Source organism: Pelobates fuscus, chromosome 9 (assembly GCF_036172605.1).
Source record: "Pelobates fuscus isolate aPelFus1 chromosome 9, aPelFus1.pri, whole genome shotgun sequence".
Classification (NCBI taxonomy): Eukaryota; Metazoa; Chordata; class Amphibia; order Anura; family Pelobatidae; genus Pelobates; species Pelobates fuscus.
Genome location: NC_086325.1, coordinates 9,905,585 through 9,925,552, shown reverse-complemented (window position 1 = coordinate 9,925,552; position 19,968 = coordinate 9,905,585). Strand labels below are relative to the sequence as shown.

The window sequence follows — 19,968 nt, the reverse complement described above, 5'->3', positions numbered from 1 at the left end:
AATCATTTTTAAGTAGTATTTGCTTAAATTTGTGAAAATCAGCCCTTTTTACACACTACTATAAGCTGAATCTCGCAATTATCCAGAAAGCAGATTTTCTCTATAGGGCATTAAGAAAACTTACATTTGCATTTTTATTCATAAGATTGGAATATACCCAATATATATATATATATCTCCACTCCAGGCAATAATTAGAAGGAAACAAGGAAAGAATGGTTTGACAGAGTAAATAAATGAAATGTTAGGCTGGACACAGAGCCTGAAAAATGCTCTACTTTAGATATAAAAAGAAAAAAATCTACATAAAACAGGCAGAAATAAAAACAAAAACAACTAAATAGGTTGACGTCTTTATAAGAACATATTTTCTGCATTTGATTTAAATGAAAAAAATAAAAAAACAGCATGGAAATGGGAATTTCAATTAAACTACAGCAAAACCCAAAAAAATAAAAATGCAGACATCGACAGAATAAGAGCGAGGCAGTCACATGTAAAACTTCGTAAATAACCGTTCCTGTGCCAAAGGGGGTGCAATACAAGGTGGAGCCCTTGAAACATTAGATTACACATTTCTGCTGATTGAATTCTAATCATTACTGCTTGAGTTGGAATATTGTATGGTTAAGGGATTTAGGGGGTTGAGGACGTGCCATACATACATTAGACAGGGCTTTTCCTGAAACGGATAACACTTGCTTCAAATATTGAGGAACCGGCCCCTGCAATCATTGTGATACACGGGAAGAGGCCGAGCTTCAGATATCAGTGAACTCTAACTCCCATGTTGCTCAGTCATCCGAGAGGATAGCTTAACATCATGGGAAATGGAGTTCAGAAAGGTTAGCCATTGCTGATATACAGTAAAATATCTGCGCATGCTCATACATTTGTAATATATATACCTCTCAATGCTTGTATATAAATGTGTGTGTGATCGGATTTCTGGTTTTCCACGCCCTGCCTGAGGGTGCTGACCCCAATTTTTCACATATTTAGGAATCCCAAGGCAGATGCAGAGTGGCTGACCAGTGAGATTTCTCCGCATTGGTATGGTGCGCTAGGAGCCGTATCAGGAGCCACGCCGTCACATGGGGCTTCTACACACAAAAAGTAACAGTGAACAAGACAAATGGGGAATCCTTCATTCAGGATGAGTGCAATAAGTCAGAGGGGAGCGGACGGTTAGTCCCAAGTGGATGTATACAGAGGACAGGATGTCTGTCAGAAGCTGGAAAGAAAAACATGCAGAAAATGAGCTAAAAGCAGTCCTACTATTTTATCTATTAAACCAAACACTGTCCACAAAACAAAATTATTATAATGCCTCCCATTAATTCCACTTCAACCTTTCCTATTACTCCATGTAACCCTCCCTATAACCCCTCCTATTACTCCATATAACCCTCCCTATAACTCCTCCTATTACTCCATATAACCCTCCCTATAACTCCTCCTATTACTCCATGTAACCCTCCCTATAACTCCTCCTATTACTCCATGTAACCCTCCCTATAACTCCTCCTATTACTCCATATAACCCTCCCTATAACCCCTCCTATTACTCCATATAACCCTCCCTATAACTCCTCCTATTACTCCATATAACCCTCCCTATAACCCCTCCTATTACTCCATATAACCCTCCCTATAACTCCTCCTATTACTCCATGTAACCCTCCCTATAACCCCTCCTATTACTCCATATAACCCTCCCTATAACTCCTCCTATTACTCCATGTAACCCTCCCTATAACCCCTCCTATTACTCCATATAACCCTCCCTATAACTCCTCCTATTACTCCATGTAACCCTCCCTATAACCCCTCCTATTACTCCATATAACCCTCCCTATAACTCCTCCTATTACTCCATGTAACCCTCCCAATAACTCCTCCTATTACTCCATATAACCCTCCCTATAACTCCTCCTATTACTCCATATAACCCTCCCTATAACTCCTCCTATTACTCCATATAACCTCCCTATAACCCCTCCTATTACTCCATATAACCCTCCCTATAACCCCTCCTATTACTCCATATAACCCTCTCTATAACTCCTCCTATTTCTCCCTATAACTCCTCCTATTACTCCATATAACCTCCCTATAACTCCTCCTATTACTCCATGTAACCCTCCCTATAACTCCTCCTATTACTCCATGTAACCCTCCCTATAACCCCTCCTATTACTCCATATAACCCTCCCTATAACTCCTCCTATTACTCCATATAACCCTCCCTATAACTCCTCCTATTACTCCATGTAACCATCTATAAAACTCATCTTATTACTCTATATAGTACTCTCAATAACTTCTATTACTCCATATAAGGCTCCCTATAACTCCATCTCTAACCCTTCATATAACTTCTATTACTTAATAAAGCCCTTCCCTATTACTCCATATAACCCTCCCTATTATTTCATATAACCCTCCCTATAACCCCTCATATCACTCCATATAACCCTCCCTATAACCCCCCCCCCTATTACTCCATATAACCCCCTCTATAACTCATATTACTCTATATAACACTCTCTACAACCCCTCTCTTTTTACCTCTTTACTATTAACAGCTACATTGCTGCCGGTTGTGTGCTTGGGTCCCATGCGTGTGCTTAATGTGTCGCGGAGAAGCGTCTCCATACTGGATGCCAGATCCCATTCTCTCAGGGTCAAGCTCTCCTGAAGAAGGAAAGAAAGATAATCACCGTGAAAATGTTTTTTAAATTAAATCAGGCTCTTGCAGCATTATGCACTAAATGAGTAGTCTTCATTCAATAAGAAAAAAAAAGTGACTTCAATTGCACAGCCAGCAAAGAAATAAATGGTGCCCCCCACCCCACCATATTTACAAGATGCCACAAAGGTTCCATTGTGGTCCCCATGTATAAGCTTCACGTTGCTCACCTCCTTTGAGACAACCTGAAAGCAAGTGATGTCAACCAAATAAATAAAATATACAGGCATGGCATATTCAGGATGCCAGTGAGGTCCAATTAGTTCATATCTTTTTTTCTTGCACTGTTTATCTCTGTAACAGAGGGTGCCTGTCTGGCATTGAGACAAGTATTCTCCTCTCTCAATGTATGGAACCAGCCTGATGCTGTACGTGACGGACGCAGATAGGTTGGGCACATATAGTAATATCCAAAAGGCAGAGATTATTTCAGGAAGTGGTACAGAGGGAACTTTCCCTAGTGCAAGCTATGAAACGACGGTCACCAATCTAGGAGAGCATGACGTTTTCATGTGAAGTGGATCGGGTAGGACAGGTTAGTCTTTACATGTTATCTTTTAGTACACAATGGAAACTAAAGGTGCAGCTAAGGATCCCAAGAATGTAAGCTCAGCAGAAATTACTTTATAAAATGAAAAATCATATTAGCCATATCCAATATTTCACCCAAAACAAACAAAAGGGCAATCAAACAAAAAAAAAAAAATGAAAGAGCACTCTGTGTGAGGGACACACAGCATATTGTCCCTTTGTTAGCAGTGAAGTTGTACAGAGCTGCTGTAGTCTGGTACAAACCGTTTCCATCCAGGGCCTGAAGCTACCGGCTGGCTGTATAAATAAAATGCCAGGCTCTTATAAACACATGTTTCTGGAGGCTCTGCCACTGTATTGCTGTGTATATACAGACCCATCCAGAGCCAATCTGTTTATAAGAGAGCCACATGTGCATTCACTTAATCCTGCTTTCTGCATGTCTTACCTTGTGAGATTCCTGCTGTACAATAACAGGAATGTTTAGGCTTAAAGCAATATAAAATCTATTTTATTAGATGGTGTCAGAGCAGGAAGCTCACCTATTGACTGAAAATCTACAAAGATAATACTACGTCTCTGATGTCGGCCACTTCTGATCAGGCTGCTCCCTCACAAATGTGACATGGAAGATCTATGATATAGATTGTACCAGCTTCACAGGGGCAGCTATAACATATAGCAGGAGTAGGCATTTTCCCGCTAGATAAACTATATGACCTTTCTGGCTGGCAGAGCATCAGACAAAGCTCGCAGTATAGGACACGGTAAAGATTGACGACTTCAGCCAAAGAGCATGTTTTCTTTTTATAATTTCGTGGACTTTCACACATTTAGTTTGCTGGTGTGAATACAGAATGACTGTATGATCAAAGTGTAGTGAAGACATTGACCCATGTGCCTCAGAAGATGCCAGGCATAGCTCACTGGTGAGATTCCGGAGGAGAAAGGGCTGGTACGCCATGCTCAGTGCCTGGCCGTTTGAATCAGGATCAGCTCACGTGTTTACGCGCACTCTGTTTAAAAATGTGAGAGCAGGACCTTGAAATGGAGAACAGGACCTTGATGCAGGGAACACTTGGTCAGAGGACATGGAGCATGAGATTAGTACGCAGAACCAGAGATAAGACTCTTTAGAAGAAATAAACATGTAGTGTTATAAAAAGGTGTACAGGGTAAATGTTAATAGGTTCTGACTATATATAGCTATGTAAACCTATAAATGTAGATAGAAATGTTTATATGAGAAAGTCAGCATGTGTGAGCTGGGCTCTCTTCCCTTTGTGACTGTCAACTTTATTTGTGCCAGTTTAAACCCCCACTGTATATTAGTAATGAGCAGCAGAAAACACTGGCACTATATAAACAATAATAATAATATTATAATGTGCGTATAGACCGTTGGACATACAGTAAAGGCGTATATTAGTGCAGTTATATATGTGTCTAATAATGAGCTTGCAATTGTAGTGGGATCACAAGGGTTGAAGATTAGTTGAAATGGATTAAATACCAAAAATGGAAATGAAAGGTCACTTACTGCGAGCGACATTAGCCATACGTCAGCTCTCTGAGAGATTAAATCTGTAGCACAGGTCAGCCACGTGTAATACTTTTCTGAATGTCATATAAACAATGTACAGAATTGGATCATCCTGCTTTTACACACTATTTTGTCACAGTAACGTCTGCTTTCTTTGTGTATTATCTCGTCATGGTGATGTAGTCTATGTAACTAGTGGTCTATAAGGATCTGTGCTCCTTGAACATTGTTACTTTGTACGGACATCCATCCTGTGAAGTTACCTGCTATATGTGACCCTGTGAAGCAATGTGATTTGCTGTTCTACAAAAATAAAACCACCTTAGGCACAGAAGAAGCAAGTCTGGTCTATTATTTTCATACATTTCAACTGATAAACAAACCCCTAGAAAACAAATATATATCGTCACCTTAGCTCCCTATTTCACACAACCCTTCTCAATACTATGTACTTGCAACAATCTGCTGCTGACGTAAACAAAACATTTAGAGTTCTCTTGTGATGATGTGATCAACTAAAAGGCTTTCATTTCGTCCATGTACAAGTGACCGAGGTCTTCTTTGAGATGTTCCCCTGAGGGTGCTCTCTCATTCCATTGTCGGATGACCAAATAGTCCTTATTTGTACTTGGAATCGTAGCCTGGATGATGTGAATTCACTAGTAATGCTGTCACGCAGTGTCGTGTTTCCATGGATGCACGGTAAAGCTATAAGACTTACAGTATTTAATATACAGAGGACGGCCAAGAAGGACATACTATGACGTTGAAATGACCAAATCTAGTCAGTAATATAATGTGCTCTTTAGAACAATCCGAATCAAATGATCACAGGTAGCAGCAAAATTATAAACTATATATGGGATCAGAGGCCTTAAATTAAACTCCTTCAATTTACAATCTAGGCCTTGACCATTTTTCTGAAAATGAAGATATAATATTAAAATAATAATAATATTAATAATAATCATCACGAGTGCACTTACCTGTATCTATTTTATTTAATATTGTCCGAGCACATTTTAAGAAAGCTTCTTCTACATTCTCTCCAGTGAGAGCACTCGTTTCCAAAAACATCAGGTCTGGGGAAAAACAAAAACAGTATCTAGGTTATGGCCAGGTGGCTCCGACATGCTGGCCACAAGCTTTATCCACCCACCAAAGGGCCCCATCAACAAGAGCATGACAGCCAGGGGGCTCATCACCCTGAGAGAATTACAGCTGGGCAGCAACACGGCCTTACAGCCCCACAACATACTGCCAGGATGCTGGAATGGATGTGCCCATAATCCCAATCTATTGGAAAAGTGAAGGAGAGCATAGAAAATATTATCTATATGTGTGTGGTATTCATTCTCACCATTCTCCTGGGCGAAACGTGAAGCCTCCAGAAAGGTAACCTCTCTGTCTGCATCCAAATCCTTCTTGTTGCCACACAGAATGATGATGATGTTGGGACTGGCCAGAGTCCTGGCATCTGTCAGCCAGTTGGTGAGAGCGTTGTAAGTCTCCCGACTGCAAAGCAAGTTAGGAATAGGTCAGGTCTCCGGACAACCAAATGCAGGAACCATAAAGTGGTTTAAACAAATAACACGCAGGGAAACCAGTAGAACAGAAATAATAGAATACAATAAGTAAGCCAGCAGGTACACTGGCATTCAGTCTATTACCTCCACATACACACACTCACCTTGCTATGTCATAAACAAGCAGCGCCCCTGCTGCTCCTCGGTAGTAACTGCGGGTAACAGACCTAAAACAACCAATAGATTCATAAATCCAGTTTGTCAGAGTCAGGCTGTAAACGCTGCCACTCAAAGAGCAACTCATTTTCTCAAAAGACTATTTATTGTTGTATATTAAATCATTTCACACGGTGAGTAACAACGAGGATTGATAATTACCAGCAAGACTGGAGCAATGATCCCCACAAAAGTGTGGGAAGGGAGCCTGTTACATTGCCTAAACCTTATATGGATTGAGAATAGGGGGGACTGGACCTGACTTTGCTCCTCACTAGAAGAGTAACTAGGAATGTATTTACAATTAATGCTTTATCCTCTCAATGTGTTTTAAAAACAACAGTTGCAATTAACCAATAACGTGCGGATAAATCAATGCATTGTTCCTCAAGAGATTACAATGGTAAGTAGAAAAGAAAAAAAAAGTTATGTGGCCCCATCTGCTGGTTAAACAAAAAACATTCAGTACATTCATCAATTACAAACAATGTAATATTTAATTGTACAGCATACCTGAATCTCTCCTGTCCCGCTGTGTCCCAAATCTGCAGTTTAACCGATTTACCTCCAACGTTGACAATCCGAGAGCCAAACTCCACCCCTATGGTGTGATTGGAGTCTTGCTTAACTGAGGAAGAAATTAAAGTATTAGACACTTTGTTCCTTGCCATTGAAGAGACACTCTACTGTCAAAACAAAATAGATTTTTAAAATCACTGTTTAGTAGATATTCCAATGAAAACATGAATGCATTAAATTGAACACTTTTTTATTGACATATGTATAAAAACAACTTGCAAAAGTTGAAGATCTCTTGTCTGTAGCCTTTGTAATCCATCCTCTTCTTTCCAAGCCAGACTTTCTGCGGCTGTGCAATCACAGACTTCCCAATGCAGCTCAATGAGAAGTCTTTGCAAGGCAGGTGCTCTGGGCAATTGCTGCCTCTTGAGTTTATCTCCACTGAGCTAAACAAACCAGGAAGTAACAGGCCCGGCTCTCTGATTGACAGTCATGTCGTGTATCAAAATTAATTTATAAAAGTAGCGGTCTCTACTACAGGGACACACTCTTCACATGTAAAACACTTCAGAGAGTGAGGTATAGTTTCCTCCATACACACACGTATACAAGTAACTGATTTCTCTATGCTGACAGAGTTTTCCCTATGACAGCCACTACAGGAGGATTTCATTGTACAAACTGGTTAGAGACACTATAGGTACCCATCTCATGGGAGTGATCTGGGTGCAGTGTCCCTGTCCCCCTTAGTCCTGCAAGGTAAACATTGCAGTTTGAGAAATTGCAATGATTAAATTGCAGCACTAAGATGGCTGATGGAATCCTCCATAGACATTATTGTTGTGAATACAGGCCTGGCGTGGACTATTGGCAGATAAAGTGTGTGAAGAGGACCAGCAGGAAGACTATGGCAGCAATTAGTAGGGACAGGTCTGGGTAACTAAAACTCACCTTTCCCTACACCCCACGGCCACCTCGCTGCATCAGCAATGTCAAAGTGGCACTGTCCCGTCATAGATTGTTTGTTTTCTAATAATTCAACGGCCTGGAGTCAATTATTCCGCTTATGCTACAGTTACCACACCTCGAAACATTGTTCATATGATGTATTTCAAGACATTTGTCAAGTTTTTGTCATTAAAACGCTCTTGTATGTAGGACTAATTTCTTACGCAACTGTAACGCGGTCAAGACCTGTCTGGAACTACTTTAGCCGTGCGTCTCCCTGAGAATAACGCACACCTGAGAACGTTCGTCAACCAATCAGATGGAAGCATTCATGGCCCAGTGGTATAAAAATATATGTTCCTAACACTAGTGTCCTGGTGACCGTTTAAGTGACCGAACCAGTGCTGCCAGTAATTTACTAGCCTTTAAACCCTCCACGAAGCTCCACCTCTTTAGCTTAGCTCCAATGTTTTCCCAGAAGAAAGCATTGGGAGGCTAGTGAGCATGCACAGCAAAATGCAGCACAGCGCCAAACATATGGTCTCTCAGAGACCATCTGATTTAAACAGCAGAGTTTTACTCTGCTATTTCATGAAAGCGCCTCAAGCTGATATCACAGCATTAAAGTTCTCAGGTTCAGGGCTAAGACAGGCACGTGGCACCCAGACCATTGAGTTGACGTGGTATGGGTGCCTATACTGTCCCTTTAAGATGCAAGGGGCATAAATAAAGTAAAACAAAAAACATTTAAATTAAAGTGTCACATTAAACCACTATGTTAGAATACACCTCACCACCTCCTCAGTGACTGTCACTTTATCCCCTTGAGGACCAAACTTCTGGAATAAAAGGGAATCATGACATGTCACACATGTCATGTGTCCTTAAGGGGTTAAGCGCGTGTAATTGCAGGATTCAAGCTATGTAAGTGCCCTCAATCACAATTAATCCAGGACAGGTAAACTGAAATCTTCATAAATCACGTACGCAGCATTTTTTAAGCTACCTTGATTCTGGGGCGTAATTAAATGTTCACAGTCAGTACTCACATTTACTCTCGATGAACTGGTGCAAGAGGCAGGATTTCCCAGTCCCCGCACTGCCAATTACCAAAAACTTGAACAGAAAATCTAAAAGAAAGGAAAAATGATTACGTGACTGATATAGTTATATAAGTAACAGACCTAAGAAGCTAGATGCAGTTAACCACCTGACGGCAGAACAGTATATAGTTACACTTTATTAAAGAAATGGTAAACCCAAATTAGTTTTATAAATGTCTTGTTTCTTGGCAAAGATGAACACTGGTTGTTAATTCTGAAGGCTCTATGGACCTACTCAATATGGAGGACTATGGGATGGCAGCATAGCTCCTGAGGCAGAGGATTAGGTCTGGATTCCCCAGAGAAAGGCCATGTCTGAAGTTGTAAATTATTAAAACAATAACAGGCTGCTATCATAGGAGAGATATGTAGACGTACGCATTGCAAGGCATGCTTTTAGCGTTGGGTTTCATTTCCCTGTTTTGCAGGAGCCGTATCATCTGAAAATAAAGGGCTGAGGTCACTATGTTCTGGAAGATTCAGTTCTTCTAATGAATGTATGCAATATTTGGTTTTGACACAAGGTAACTTTACAAAGAATTACATAATTAATCTTGCAGATCTTATCAGAGGGAGACATGAACTAATGCCCCACCTCACACACAGAATATGATCCATGGAGTACCTTAATCATGCCATTATTTTAGGGGCAGTACAAATATCCCATTTGAATCCACCACGGGTAGATACATGAACACACACACACACACACACACACACACACACAGGCTTATCATTATCACTGTACTGCGGTGAAGTGGAAATTGGCTACATTTAAACTGGAGAAAAAATACATTTCTCCAACTCCACTACAGTCATAATTTGGCTATATTCAGATTTGAATTTAATAAAATTGAAAACAATGTTGTGTTTACTGGATACACCATAGATACTGACAGTCAGTCCACCATGTAAACACAGTAGGGTATTTACTAAACATCAAAATGTAATGAACTGAAAAAGCAATAACAAGACGAAGGCAAAAAATCTAATTTGGAAAATTCTGCTAGCATCATAGCTTGGATATTTTAGTTTACTTTTATCATTTGCTTTTGAGTTGATTAAAATGTGTTTAATGAATACACCTCAGATACAGACAAGAAGACTTCACATGCTAGCAGGTATCATATAGACGGTCAGTCAGTCCTCACATACAGACAGTCCTCACATAGACAAAGACAGAAGGCAATCCTTACATAGAGTCAATCCTAACATACACAGAGAGCCCTCACATTGACAGACAGACCACCCTCATATTGATAGACAGAACTCGCATACACAGAGACAGTCAGCTCTCACGTACACAGAGACGGACAGACAGGACACACATTGACCGAGACAGTCAGCCCTCATACACATTGATGGACAAACAGCACATACACAGACAGTCAATCCTCACATACACAGACAACCCTCACATTGACAGTCAGCCCTCATACACATAGATGGACAGACAGCACATACACAGACAGTCAATCCTCACATACACAGACATACAGTACATACACAGTGACAGGGACAGACAGCCCTCACAGTGACAGGGGCAGACAGCCCTCACAGTGACAGACAGACAGTACATACACAGTGACAGAGACAGAGACAGACAGCCCTAACATTAACAGAGGCAGACAGCCCTCACATACACAGACAGCTCTCACAGTGACAGAGACAGACATCCCTCCCATTGGCAGAGACAGATAGCCCCCACAGTGACAGAGACATACAGCCCTCACATTGACAGACAGCCCTCACATTGACAGAGACAGACAGTCCTCACATTGACACACAGACATTACATACACATTGACAGATAGTACATACACAGTGACAGATAGTATTTACACATTGACAGAGACAGACAGTACATACACAGACACACAGTACATACACAGTGACAGAGACAGAAAGTACATACACAGTGACAGAGACAGAAAGTACATACACAGTGACAGAGACAGACATAACATACACAGTGACAGAGAGACAGCCCTCACATTGACACACAGACATAACATACACATTGACAGAGACAGACAGAACATACACAGTGACAGACAGTACATACACAGTGACAGACAGTACATAAACAGTGACAGAGACAGACAGTACATACACAGACACACAGTCCATACACCGTGACAGAGAGAGACAGACAGTACATACACAGTGACAGACATTACATACACAGTGACAGACAGCCCTCACAGAGACATACAGTACATACACAGTGACAGAGACAGACAGACAGCCCTCACAGTGACAGACAGACACCCTTCACAGTGACAGACAGACAGCCCTCACGGAGACAGTGACAGACAGTACATACACAGTGACAGAGACAGACAGTACATACACAGTGACAGTGACGGACAGCCCTCACAGTGACAGACAGTATATACACAGTGCAACAGTACAAAAAAATCAAGTAAAAAATGGCGCTATAAAATTAGTGACAATAATTTGGAATATCACAACAAAGGCTAGCAAGCACTAATAAAAACCACTCGAATAGTATGTGCAGAAAAAAAAGTGTGCTGTGCCTTTAAGTGCTAGTTAAACAATTTAAACCAGTCTATGCACAAATTTTTTAATAAAAAAATAATGAATAAAGTGCAAATCCAATATATAAATTATTTTAAGTGCAAATAAATTAATTCCAATGTAATATATTATGTGAATTTGTGCTTTCGTGAAATATAGCCAGAGAGACACTTACTCCTCAAAATATAGAAACAGCTGAAGATGACGGAGTATCTTTTTAAAACGCTCCACATATAAATAAAGAGAATAGAAAGACAATATAGTGTAAATCCATATGATGAGTATAATAAAAATATTTTTTTGTACCAAGAAAGGGCTTATTTTGATTCCGGTGCCGTCCTGCTTGTTTTAAGCACACCATCCAACTATTCTACAGAATCCTGCAGAAAGGATTTCAAAGCATCATAAGTTAGAGCAGACTTTTTTCTGCTCTACCATTGTGAGTTGCCAATTTATTTGTTATTTTTATTATACTCATCATATGGATTTACACTACATTGTCTTTCTATTCTCTTTATTTATATGTGGAGCGTTTTAAAAAGATACTCCGTCATCTTCAGCTGTTTCTATATTTTGAGGAGTAAGTGTCTCTCTGGTTATATTTCACGAAAGCACAAATTCACATAATATATTACATTGGAATTAATTTATTTGCACTTAAAATAATTTATATATTGGATTTGCACTTTATTCATTATTTTTTTATTAAAAAATTTGTGCATAGACTGGTTTAAATTGTTTAACTAGCACTTAAAGGCACAGCGCACTTTTTTCGGCACACAGTATATACACAGTGACAGAGACAGACAGCCCTCACAGTGACAGAGACAGACAGACAGCCCTCACAGTGACATACATTACATACACAGTGACAGAAACAGGCAGTACATACACAGTGACAGACAGTACATACACAGAGAGACAGTACATACACAGTGACAGACAGTACATACACAGAGACAGAGAGTACATACACAGTGACAGTGACAGACAGTACATAAATAGTGACAGTGACAGACAGTACATACACAGTGACAGTCAGTACATACATAGTGACAGTCAGTACAGTGACAGACAGTACATACACAGTGACAGACAGACAGTACATACAGTGACAGACAGTACATACACAGTGACAGTCAGTACATACATAGTGACAGTCAGTACAGTGACAGACAGTACATACACAGTGACAGACAGACAGTACATACAGTGACAGACAGACAGTGATAGACAGACAGTACATACAGTGACAGACAGACAGTGATAGACAGTCAGTACATACAGTGACAGACAGACAGCCCTCACAGTGACATAGAGAGACAGACAGTACATACAGTGACAGACAGACAGTGATAGACAGACAGTACATACAGTGACAGACAGCCCTCACAGTGACAGTGACAGACAGACAGCCCTCACAGTGACAGACAGACAGCCCTCACAGTGACAGAGAGAGACAGACAGGGAAAGACAGACAGTACATACAGTGACAGACAGTACATACAGTGACAGACAGCCTTCACAGTGACAGTGATAGACAGACAGCCCTCACAGTGACACAGCCACAGACAGACAGCCCTCACAGTGACAGACAGCCCTCACAGTGACAGACAGAAAGCCCTCACAGTGACAGACAGACAGTGACAGACAGCCCTCACAGTGACAGACAGTGACAGCCCTCACAGTGACAGACAGTGACAGCCCTCACAGTGACAGACAGTGACAGCCCTCACAGTGACAGACAGACAGTGACAGACAGCCCTCACAGTGACAGACAGACAGTGACAGACAGCCCTCAGAGTGACAGACAGTGACAGCCCTCACAGTGACAGACAGTGACAGCCCTCACAGTGACAGACCTCACAGTGACAGACAGACAGCCCTCACAGTGACAGACAGCCCTCACAGTGACAGACAGCCCTCACAGTGACAGACAGACAACCCTCAGAGTGACAGACAGTGACAGCCCTCACAGTGACAGACAGTGACAGCCCTCACAGTGACAGACAGTGACAGCCCTCACAGTGACAGACAGTGACAGCCCTCACAGTGACAGACAGACACAGACAGCCCTCACAGTGACAGACAGACAGTGACAGACAGACAGCCCTCACAGTGACAGACAGACACAGACAGCCCTCACAGTGACAGACAGACAGTGACAGACAGACAGTGACAGACAGACAGCCCTCACAGTGACAGACAGACAGTGACAGACAGACAGCCCTCACAGTGACAGACAGATCGCCTCCAGGTGACCATCCCCCATCTCTCACCGTATGTCTCAGACATGGTGCCTGGATTCGGGGAGCCCGGGCCCCTCTCCTCCTCCCCCGGGACCTGGCCTGTCTCCTTGGTGAGTTAAGATGGCCGCCCCGGCTTCACGGCCGGTTCCTGCCCTCACTTCCCGAGCCCGGAGCCAGGCGGCTGAGGCTGCATCAGGGAGCTTCTAAGATGGCCGCCACAGCCTCACGCAAGCCCCACGCGCAGCTTCCGCACAGTCACCTGACTCAGCTCCACCAATAGGATGCATGGGGCGTGTCCGCCGTTCCTGGGCGTGGCCAGCAAGCAATGTGCCCTGTGGGTCTATATAAACAGCAATTCCCCTTTCTGTTATAATGTTGTTATTGGGCTGAGTGCCTGTCAGCAGGATGTGTGTCTATTATTATTATTATTATTATTAATATTATTATTATTATTATTATTATGTACTCACACCCCATTACAGCTTACAGTCATGCACCTGTTTTGGCTCTCAGTATTTCCATTGCGCCACGCTAGGTTAGCCACGTCTTCCCAGCGCGATATGTAACGTCACACGCTAGGTTAGCCACGTCTTCCCAGCGCGATATGTAACGTCACACGCTAGGTTAGCCACGTCTTCCCAGCGCGATATATAATGTCACACGCTAGGTTAGCCACGTCTTCCCAGCGCGATATGTAACGTCACACGCTCGGTTAGCCACGTTTTCACAGCGTGATATATAATGTCACACACTAGGTTAGCCACGTCTTCCCAGCGCGATATGTAACGTCACACGCTCGGTTAGCCACGTTTTCACAGCGGGATATATAATGTCACACGCTAGGTTAGCCACGTCTTCCCAGCGCGATATGTAACGCCACACGCTAGGTTAGCCACGTTTTCACAGCGGGATATATAATGTCACACGCTAGGTTAGCCACGTCTTCCCTGCGCGATATATAATGTCACACGCTCGGTTAGCCACGTTTTCACAGCGGGATATATAATGTCACACGCTAGGTTAGCCACGTCTTCACAGTGCGATATATAATGTCACACGCTAGGTTAGCCACGTTTTCACAGCGGGATATATAATGTCACACGCTAGGTTAGCCACGTCTTCCGAGTGCGATATATAATGTCACACGCTCGGTTAGCCACTTTTTCACAGCGGGATATATAATGTCACACGCTAGGTTAGCCACGTCTTCACAGTGCGATATATAATGTCACACGCTAGGTTAGCCACGTCTTCCCAGCGTGATATATAATGTCACACGCTAGGTTAGCCACGTCTTCCCAGCGCGATATATAATGTCACACGCTAGGTTAGCCACGTCTTCCCAGCGCGATATATAATGTCACACGCTAGGTTAGCCACGTCTTCCCAGCGCGATATATAATGTCACACGCTAGGTTAGCCACGTCTTCCCAGCGCGATATGTAACGTCACACGCTAGGTTAGCCACGTTTTCACAGCGTGATATATAATGTCACACGCTAGGTTAGCCACGTCTTCCCAGCGCGATATGTAACGTCACACGCTAGGTTAGCCACGTTTTCACAGCGGGATATATAATGTCACACGCTAGGTTAGCCACGTCTTCCCTGCGCGATATATAATGTCACACGCTCGGTTAGCCACGTTTTCACAGCGGGATATATAATGTCACACGCTAGGTTAGCCACGTCTTCACAGTGCGATATATAATGTCACACGCTAGGTTAGCCACGTTTTCACAGCGGGATATATAATGTCACACGCTAGGTTAGCCACGTCTTCCGAGTGCGATATATAATGTCACACGCTCGGTTAGCCACGTTTTCACAGCGGGATATATAATGTCACACGCTAGGTTAGCCACGTCTTCACAGTGCGATATATAATGTCACACGCTAGGTTAGCCACGTCTTCCCAGCGGGATATATAATGTCACACGCTAGGTTAGCCACGTCTTCCCAGCGCGATATATAATGTCACACGCTAAGTTAGCCACGTCTTCCCAGCGCGATATATAATGTCACACGCTAGGTTAGCCACGTCTTCCCAGCGCGATATATAATGTCACACGCTAGGTTAGCCACGTCTTCCCAGCGCAATATATAATGTCACACGCTAGGTTAGCCACGTCTTCTCAGCATGATATATAATGTCACACGCTAGGTTAGCCACGTCTTCCCAGCGCGATATATAATGTCACACGCTCGGTTAGCCACGTCTTCACAGTGCGATATATAATGTCACACGCTAGGTTAGCCACGTCTTCACAGCGCGATATGTAACGTCACACGCTAGGTTAGCCACGTTTTCACAGCGCGATATATAATGTCACACGCTAGGTTAGCCACGTCTTCCCAGCGGGATATATAATGTCACACGCTCGGTTAGCCACGTCTTCACAGTGCGATATATAATGTCACACGCTAGGTTAGCCACGTCTTCCCAGCGGGATATATAATGTCACACGCTCGGTTAGCCACGTCTTCACAGTGCGATATATAATGTCACACGCTAGGTTAGCCACGTCTTCCCAGCGCGATATATAATGTCACACGCTAGGTTAGCCACGTTTTCACAGCGCGATATATAATGTCACACGCTAGGTTAGCCACGGTTTCACAGCGCGATATATAATGTCACACGCTAGGTTAGCCACGTCTTCACAGCGCGATATATAATGTCACACGCTAGGTTAGCCACGTCTTCCCAGCGCGATATATAATGTCACACGCTTGGTTAGCCAAGTCTTCCCAGCGGGATATATAATGTCACACGCTAGGTTAGCCACGTCTTCCGAGGGCGATATATAATGTCACACGCTCGGTTAGCCACGTTTTCACAGCGGGATATATAATGTCACACGCTAGGTTAGCCACGTCTTCACAGTGCGATATATAATGTCACACGCTAGGTTAGCCACGTCTTCCCAGCGTGATATATAATGTCACACGCTAGGTTAGCCACGTCTTCCCAGCGCGATATATAATGTCACACGCTAGGTTAGCCACGTCTTCCCAGCGCGATATATAATGTCACACGCTAGGTTAGCCACGTCTTCCCAGCGCGATATATAATGTAACACGCTAGGTTAGCCACGTCTTCCCAGCGCGATATATAATGTCACACGCTAGGTTAGCCACGTCTTCCCAGCATGATATATAATGTCACACGCTAGGTTAGCCACGTCTTCCCAGCGCGATATATAATGTCACACGCTCGGTTAGCCACGTCTTCACAGTGCGATATATAATGTCACACGCTAGGTTAGCCAAGTCTTCACAGCGCGATATGTAACGTCACACGCTAGGTTAGCCACGTTTTCACAGCGCGATATATAATGTCACACGCTAGGTTAGCCACGTCTTCCCAGCGGGATATATATGTCACACGCTCGGTTAGCCACGTCTTCACAGTGCGATATATAATGTCACACGCTAGGTTAGCCACGTCTTCCCAGCGGGATATATAATGTCACACGCTCGGTTAGCCACGTCTTCACAGTGCGATATATAATGTCACACGCTAGGTTAGCCACGTCTTCCCAGCGCGATATATAATGTCACACGCTAGGTTAGCCACGTTTTCACAGCGCGATATATAATGTCACACACTAGGTTAGCCAAGGTTTCACAGCGCGATATATAATGTCACACGCTAGGTTAGCCACGTCTTCACAGCGCGATATATAATGTCACACGCTAGGTTAGCCACGTCTTCCCAGCGCGATATATAATGTCACACGCTAGGTTAGCAACGTCTTCACAGCGCGATATATAATGTCACACGCTTGGTTAGCCAAGTCTTCCCAGCTGGATATATAATGTCACACGCTAGGTTAGCCACGTCTTCCCAGCGCGATATATAATGTCACACGCTAGGTTAGCCACGTCTTCCCAGCGCGATATATAATGTCACACGCTAGGTTAGCCACGTCTTCCCAGCGCGATATATATTGTCACACGCTAGGTTAGCCACGTCTTCACAGCACGATATATAATGTCACACGCTAGGTTAGCCACGTCTTCCCAGCGCGATATATAATGTCACACGCTAGGTTAGCCACGTCTTCACAGCGCGATATATAATGTCACACGCTAGGTTAGCCACGTCTTCCCAGTGCGATATATAATGTCACACGCTCGGTTAGCCACGTCTTCACAGCACGATATGTAATGTCACACGCTAGGTTAGCCACGTCTTCACAGCGCGATATATAATGTCACACGCTAGGCTAGCCACGTCTTCACAGCGCGATATGTAACGTCACACGCTAGGTTAGCCACGTCTTCCCAGCGCGATATATAAAGTCACACGCTCGTTTAGCCACGTCTTCCCAGCGCGATATATAATGTCACACGCTAGGTTAGCAACGTCTTCCCAGCGTGATATATAATGTCACACGCTAGGTTAGCCACGTCTTCCCTGCGTGATATATAATGTCACACGCAAGGTTAGCCACGTCTTCCCAGCGCGATATATAATGTCACACGCTAGGTTAGCCACGTCTTCCCAGCGCGATATATAATGTCACACGCTAGGTTAGCAACGTCTTCACAGCGCGATATATAATGTCACACGCTAGGTTAGCCACGTCTTCACAGCGGGATATATAATGTCACACGCTAGGTTAGCCACGTCTTCACAGCGGGATATATAATGTCACACGCTAGGTTAGCCACGTCTTCACAGCGCCATATATAATGTCACACGCTAGGTTAGCCACGTCTTCACAGTGCGATATATAATGTCACACGCTAGGTTAGCCACGTCTTCCCAGCGTGATATATAATGTCACACGCTAGGTTAGCCACGTCTTCCCAGCGCGATATATAATGTCACACGCTAGGTTAGCCACGTCTTCCCAGCGCGATATATAATGTCACACGCTAGGTTAGCCACGTCTTCCCAGCGCGATATATAATATCACACACTAGGTTAGCCACGTCTTCCCAGCGCGATATATAATGTCACACGCTAGGTTAGCCACGTTTTCACAGCGCGATATATAATGTCACACGCTCGGTTAGTCACATTTTCACAGCGCGATATATAATATCACACGCTCGGTTAGTCACGTTTTCACATCGCGATATATAATGTCACACGCTAGGTTAGCCACGTCTTCCCAGCACGATATATAATGTCACACGCTAGGTTAGCCACGTCTTCCCAGCGCGATATATAATGTCACACGCTAGGTTAGCCACGTCTTCCCAGCGCGATATATATTGTCACACGCTAGGTTAGCCACGTCTTCCCAGCGCGATATATAATGTCACACGCTAGGTTAGCCACGTCTTCACAGCGCGATATATAATGTAACACGCTAGGTTAGCCACGTCTTCCCAGTGCGATATATAATGTCACACGCTCGGTTAGCCACGTCTTCCCAGTGCGATATATAATGTCACACGCTAGGTTAGCCACGTCTTCCCAGCGCGATATATAATGTCACACGCTCGGTTAGCCACGTCTTCACAGTGCGATATATAATGTCACACGCTAGGTTAGCCACGTCTTCACAGCGCGATATGTAACGTCACACGCTAGGTTAGCCACGTCTTCCCAGCGCGATATATAATGTCACACGCTAGGTTAGCCACGTCTTCCCAGCGCGATATATAATGTCACACGCTAGGTTAGCCACGTCTTCCCAGCGCGATATATAATGTCACACGCTAGGTTAGCCACGTCTTCCCAGCGCGATATATAATGTCACACGCTAGGTTAGCCACGTTTTCACAGCGCGATATATATTGTCACACGCTAGGTTAGCCACGTCTTCACAGCACGATATATAATGTCACACGCTAGGTTAGCCACGTCTTCCCAGCGCGATATATAATGTCACATGCTAGGTTAGCCACGTCTTCCCAGCGCGATATATAATGTCACACGCTCGGTTAGCCACGTCTTCACAGTGCGATATATAATGTCACATGCTAGGTTAGCCACGTCTTCACAGCGCGATATGTAACGTCACACGCTAGGTTAGCCACGTTTTCACAGCGCAATATATAATGTCACACGCTAGGTTAGC

At 43.5% G+C, this 19,968-nt stretch overlaps 1 protein-coding gene across 1 annotated transcript; it reads right to left on the bottom strand.

Annotated features, from left to right (window-relative positions):
* Positions 1–341: 341 nt before the first annotated feature.
* RAB4B (RAB4B, member RAS oncogene family) lies at positions 342–14,173 on the bottom strand. The gene is made up of 8 exons (XM_063433209.1): positions 13,959–14,173; positions 9,085–9,165; positions 7,082–7,196; positions 6,517–6,579; positions 6,187–6,341; positions 5,813–5,908; positions 2,572–2,697; positions 342–1,234 (listed from the first exon to the last, which is right to left on the bottom strand). The coding sequence occupies exons 1-7, from the start codon at positions 13,972–13,974 to the stop codon at positions 2,582–2,584; spliced, it is 642 nt and encodes a 213-aa protein (XP_063289279.1). The 5' UTR covers positions 13,975–14,173; the 3' UTR covers positions 342–1,234; positions 2,572–2,581.
* Positions 14,174–19,968: the final 5,795 nt, after the last annotated feature.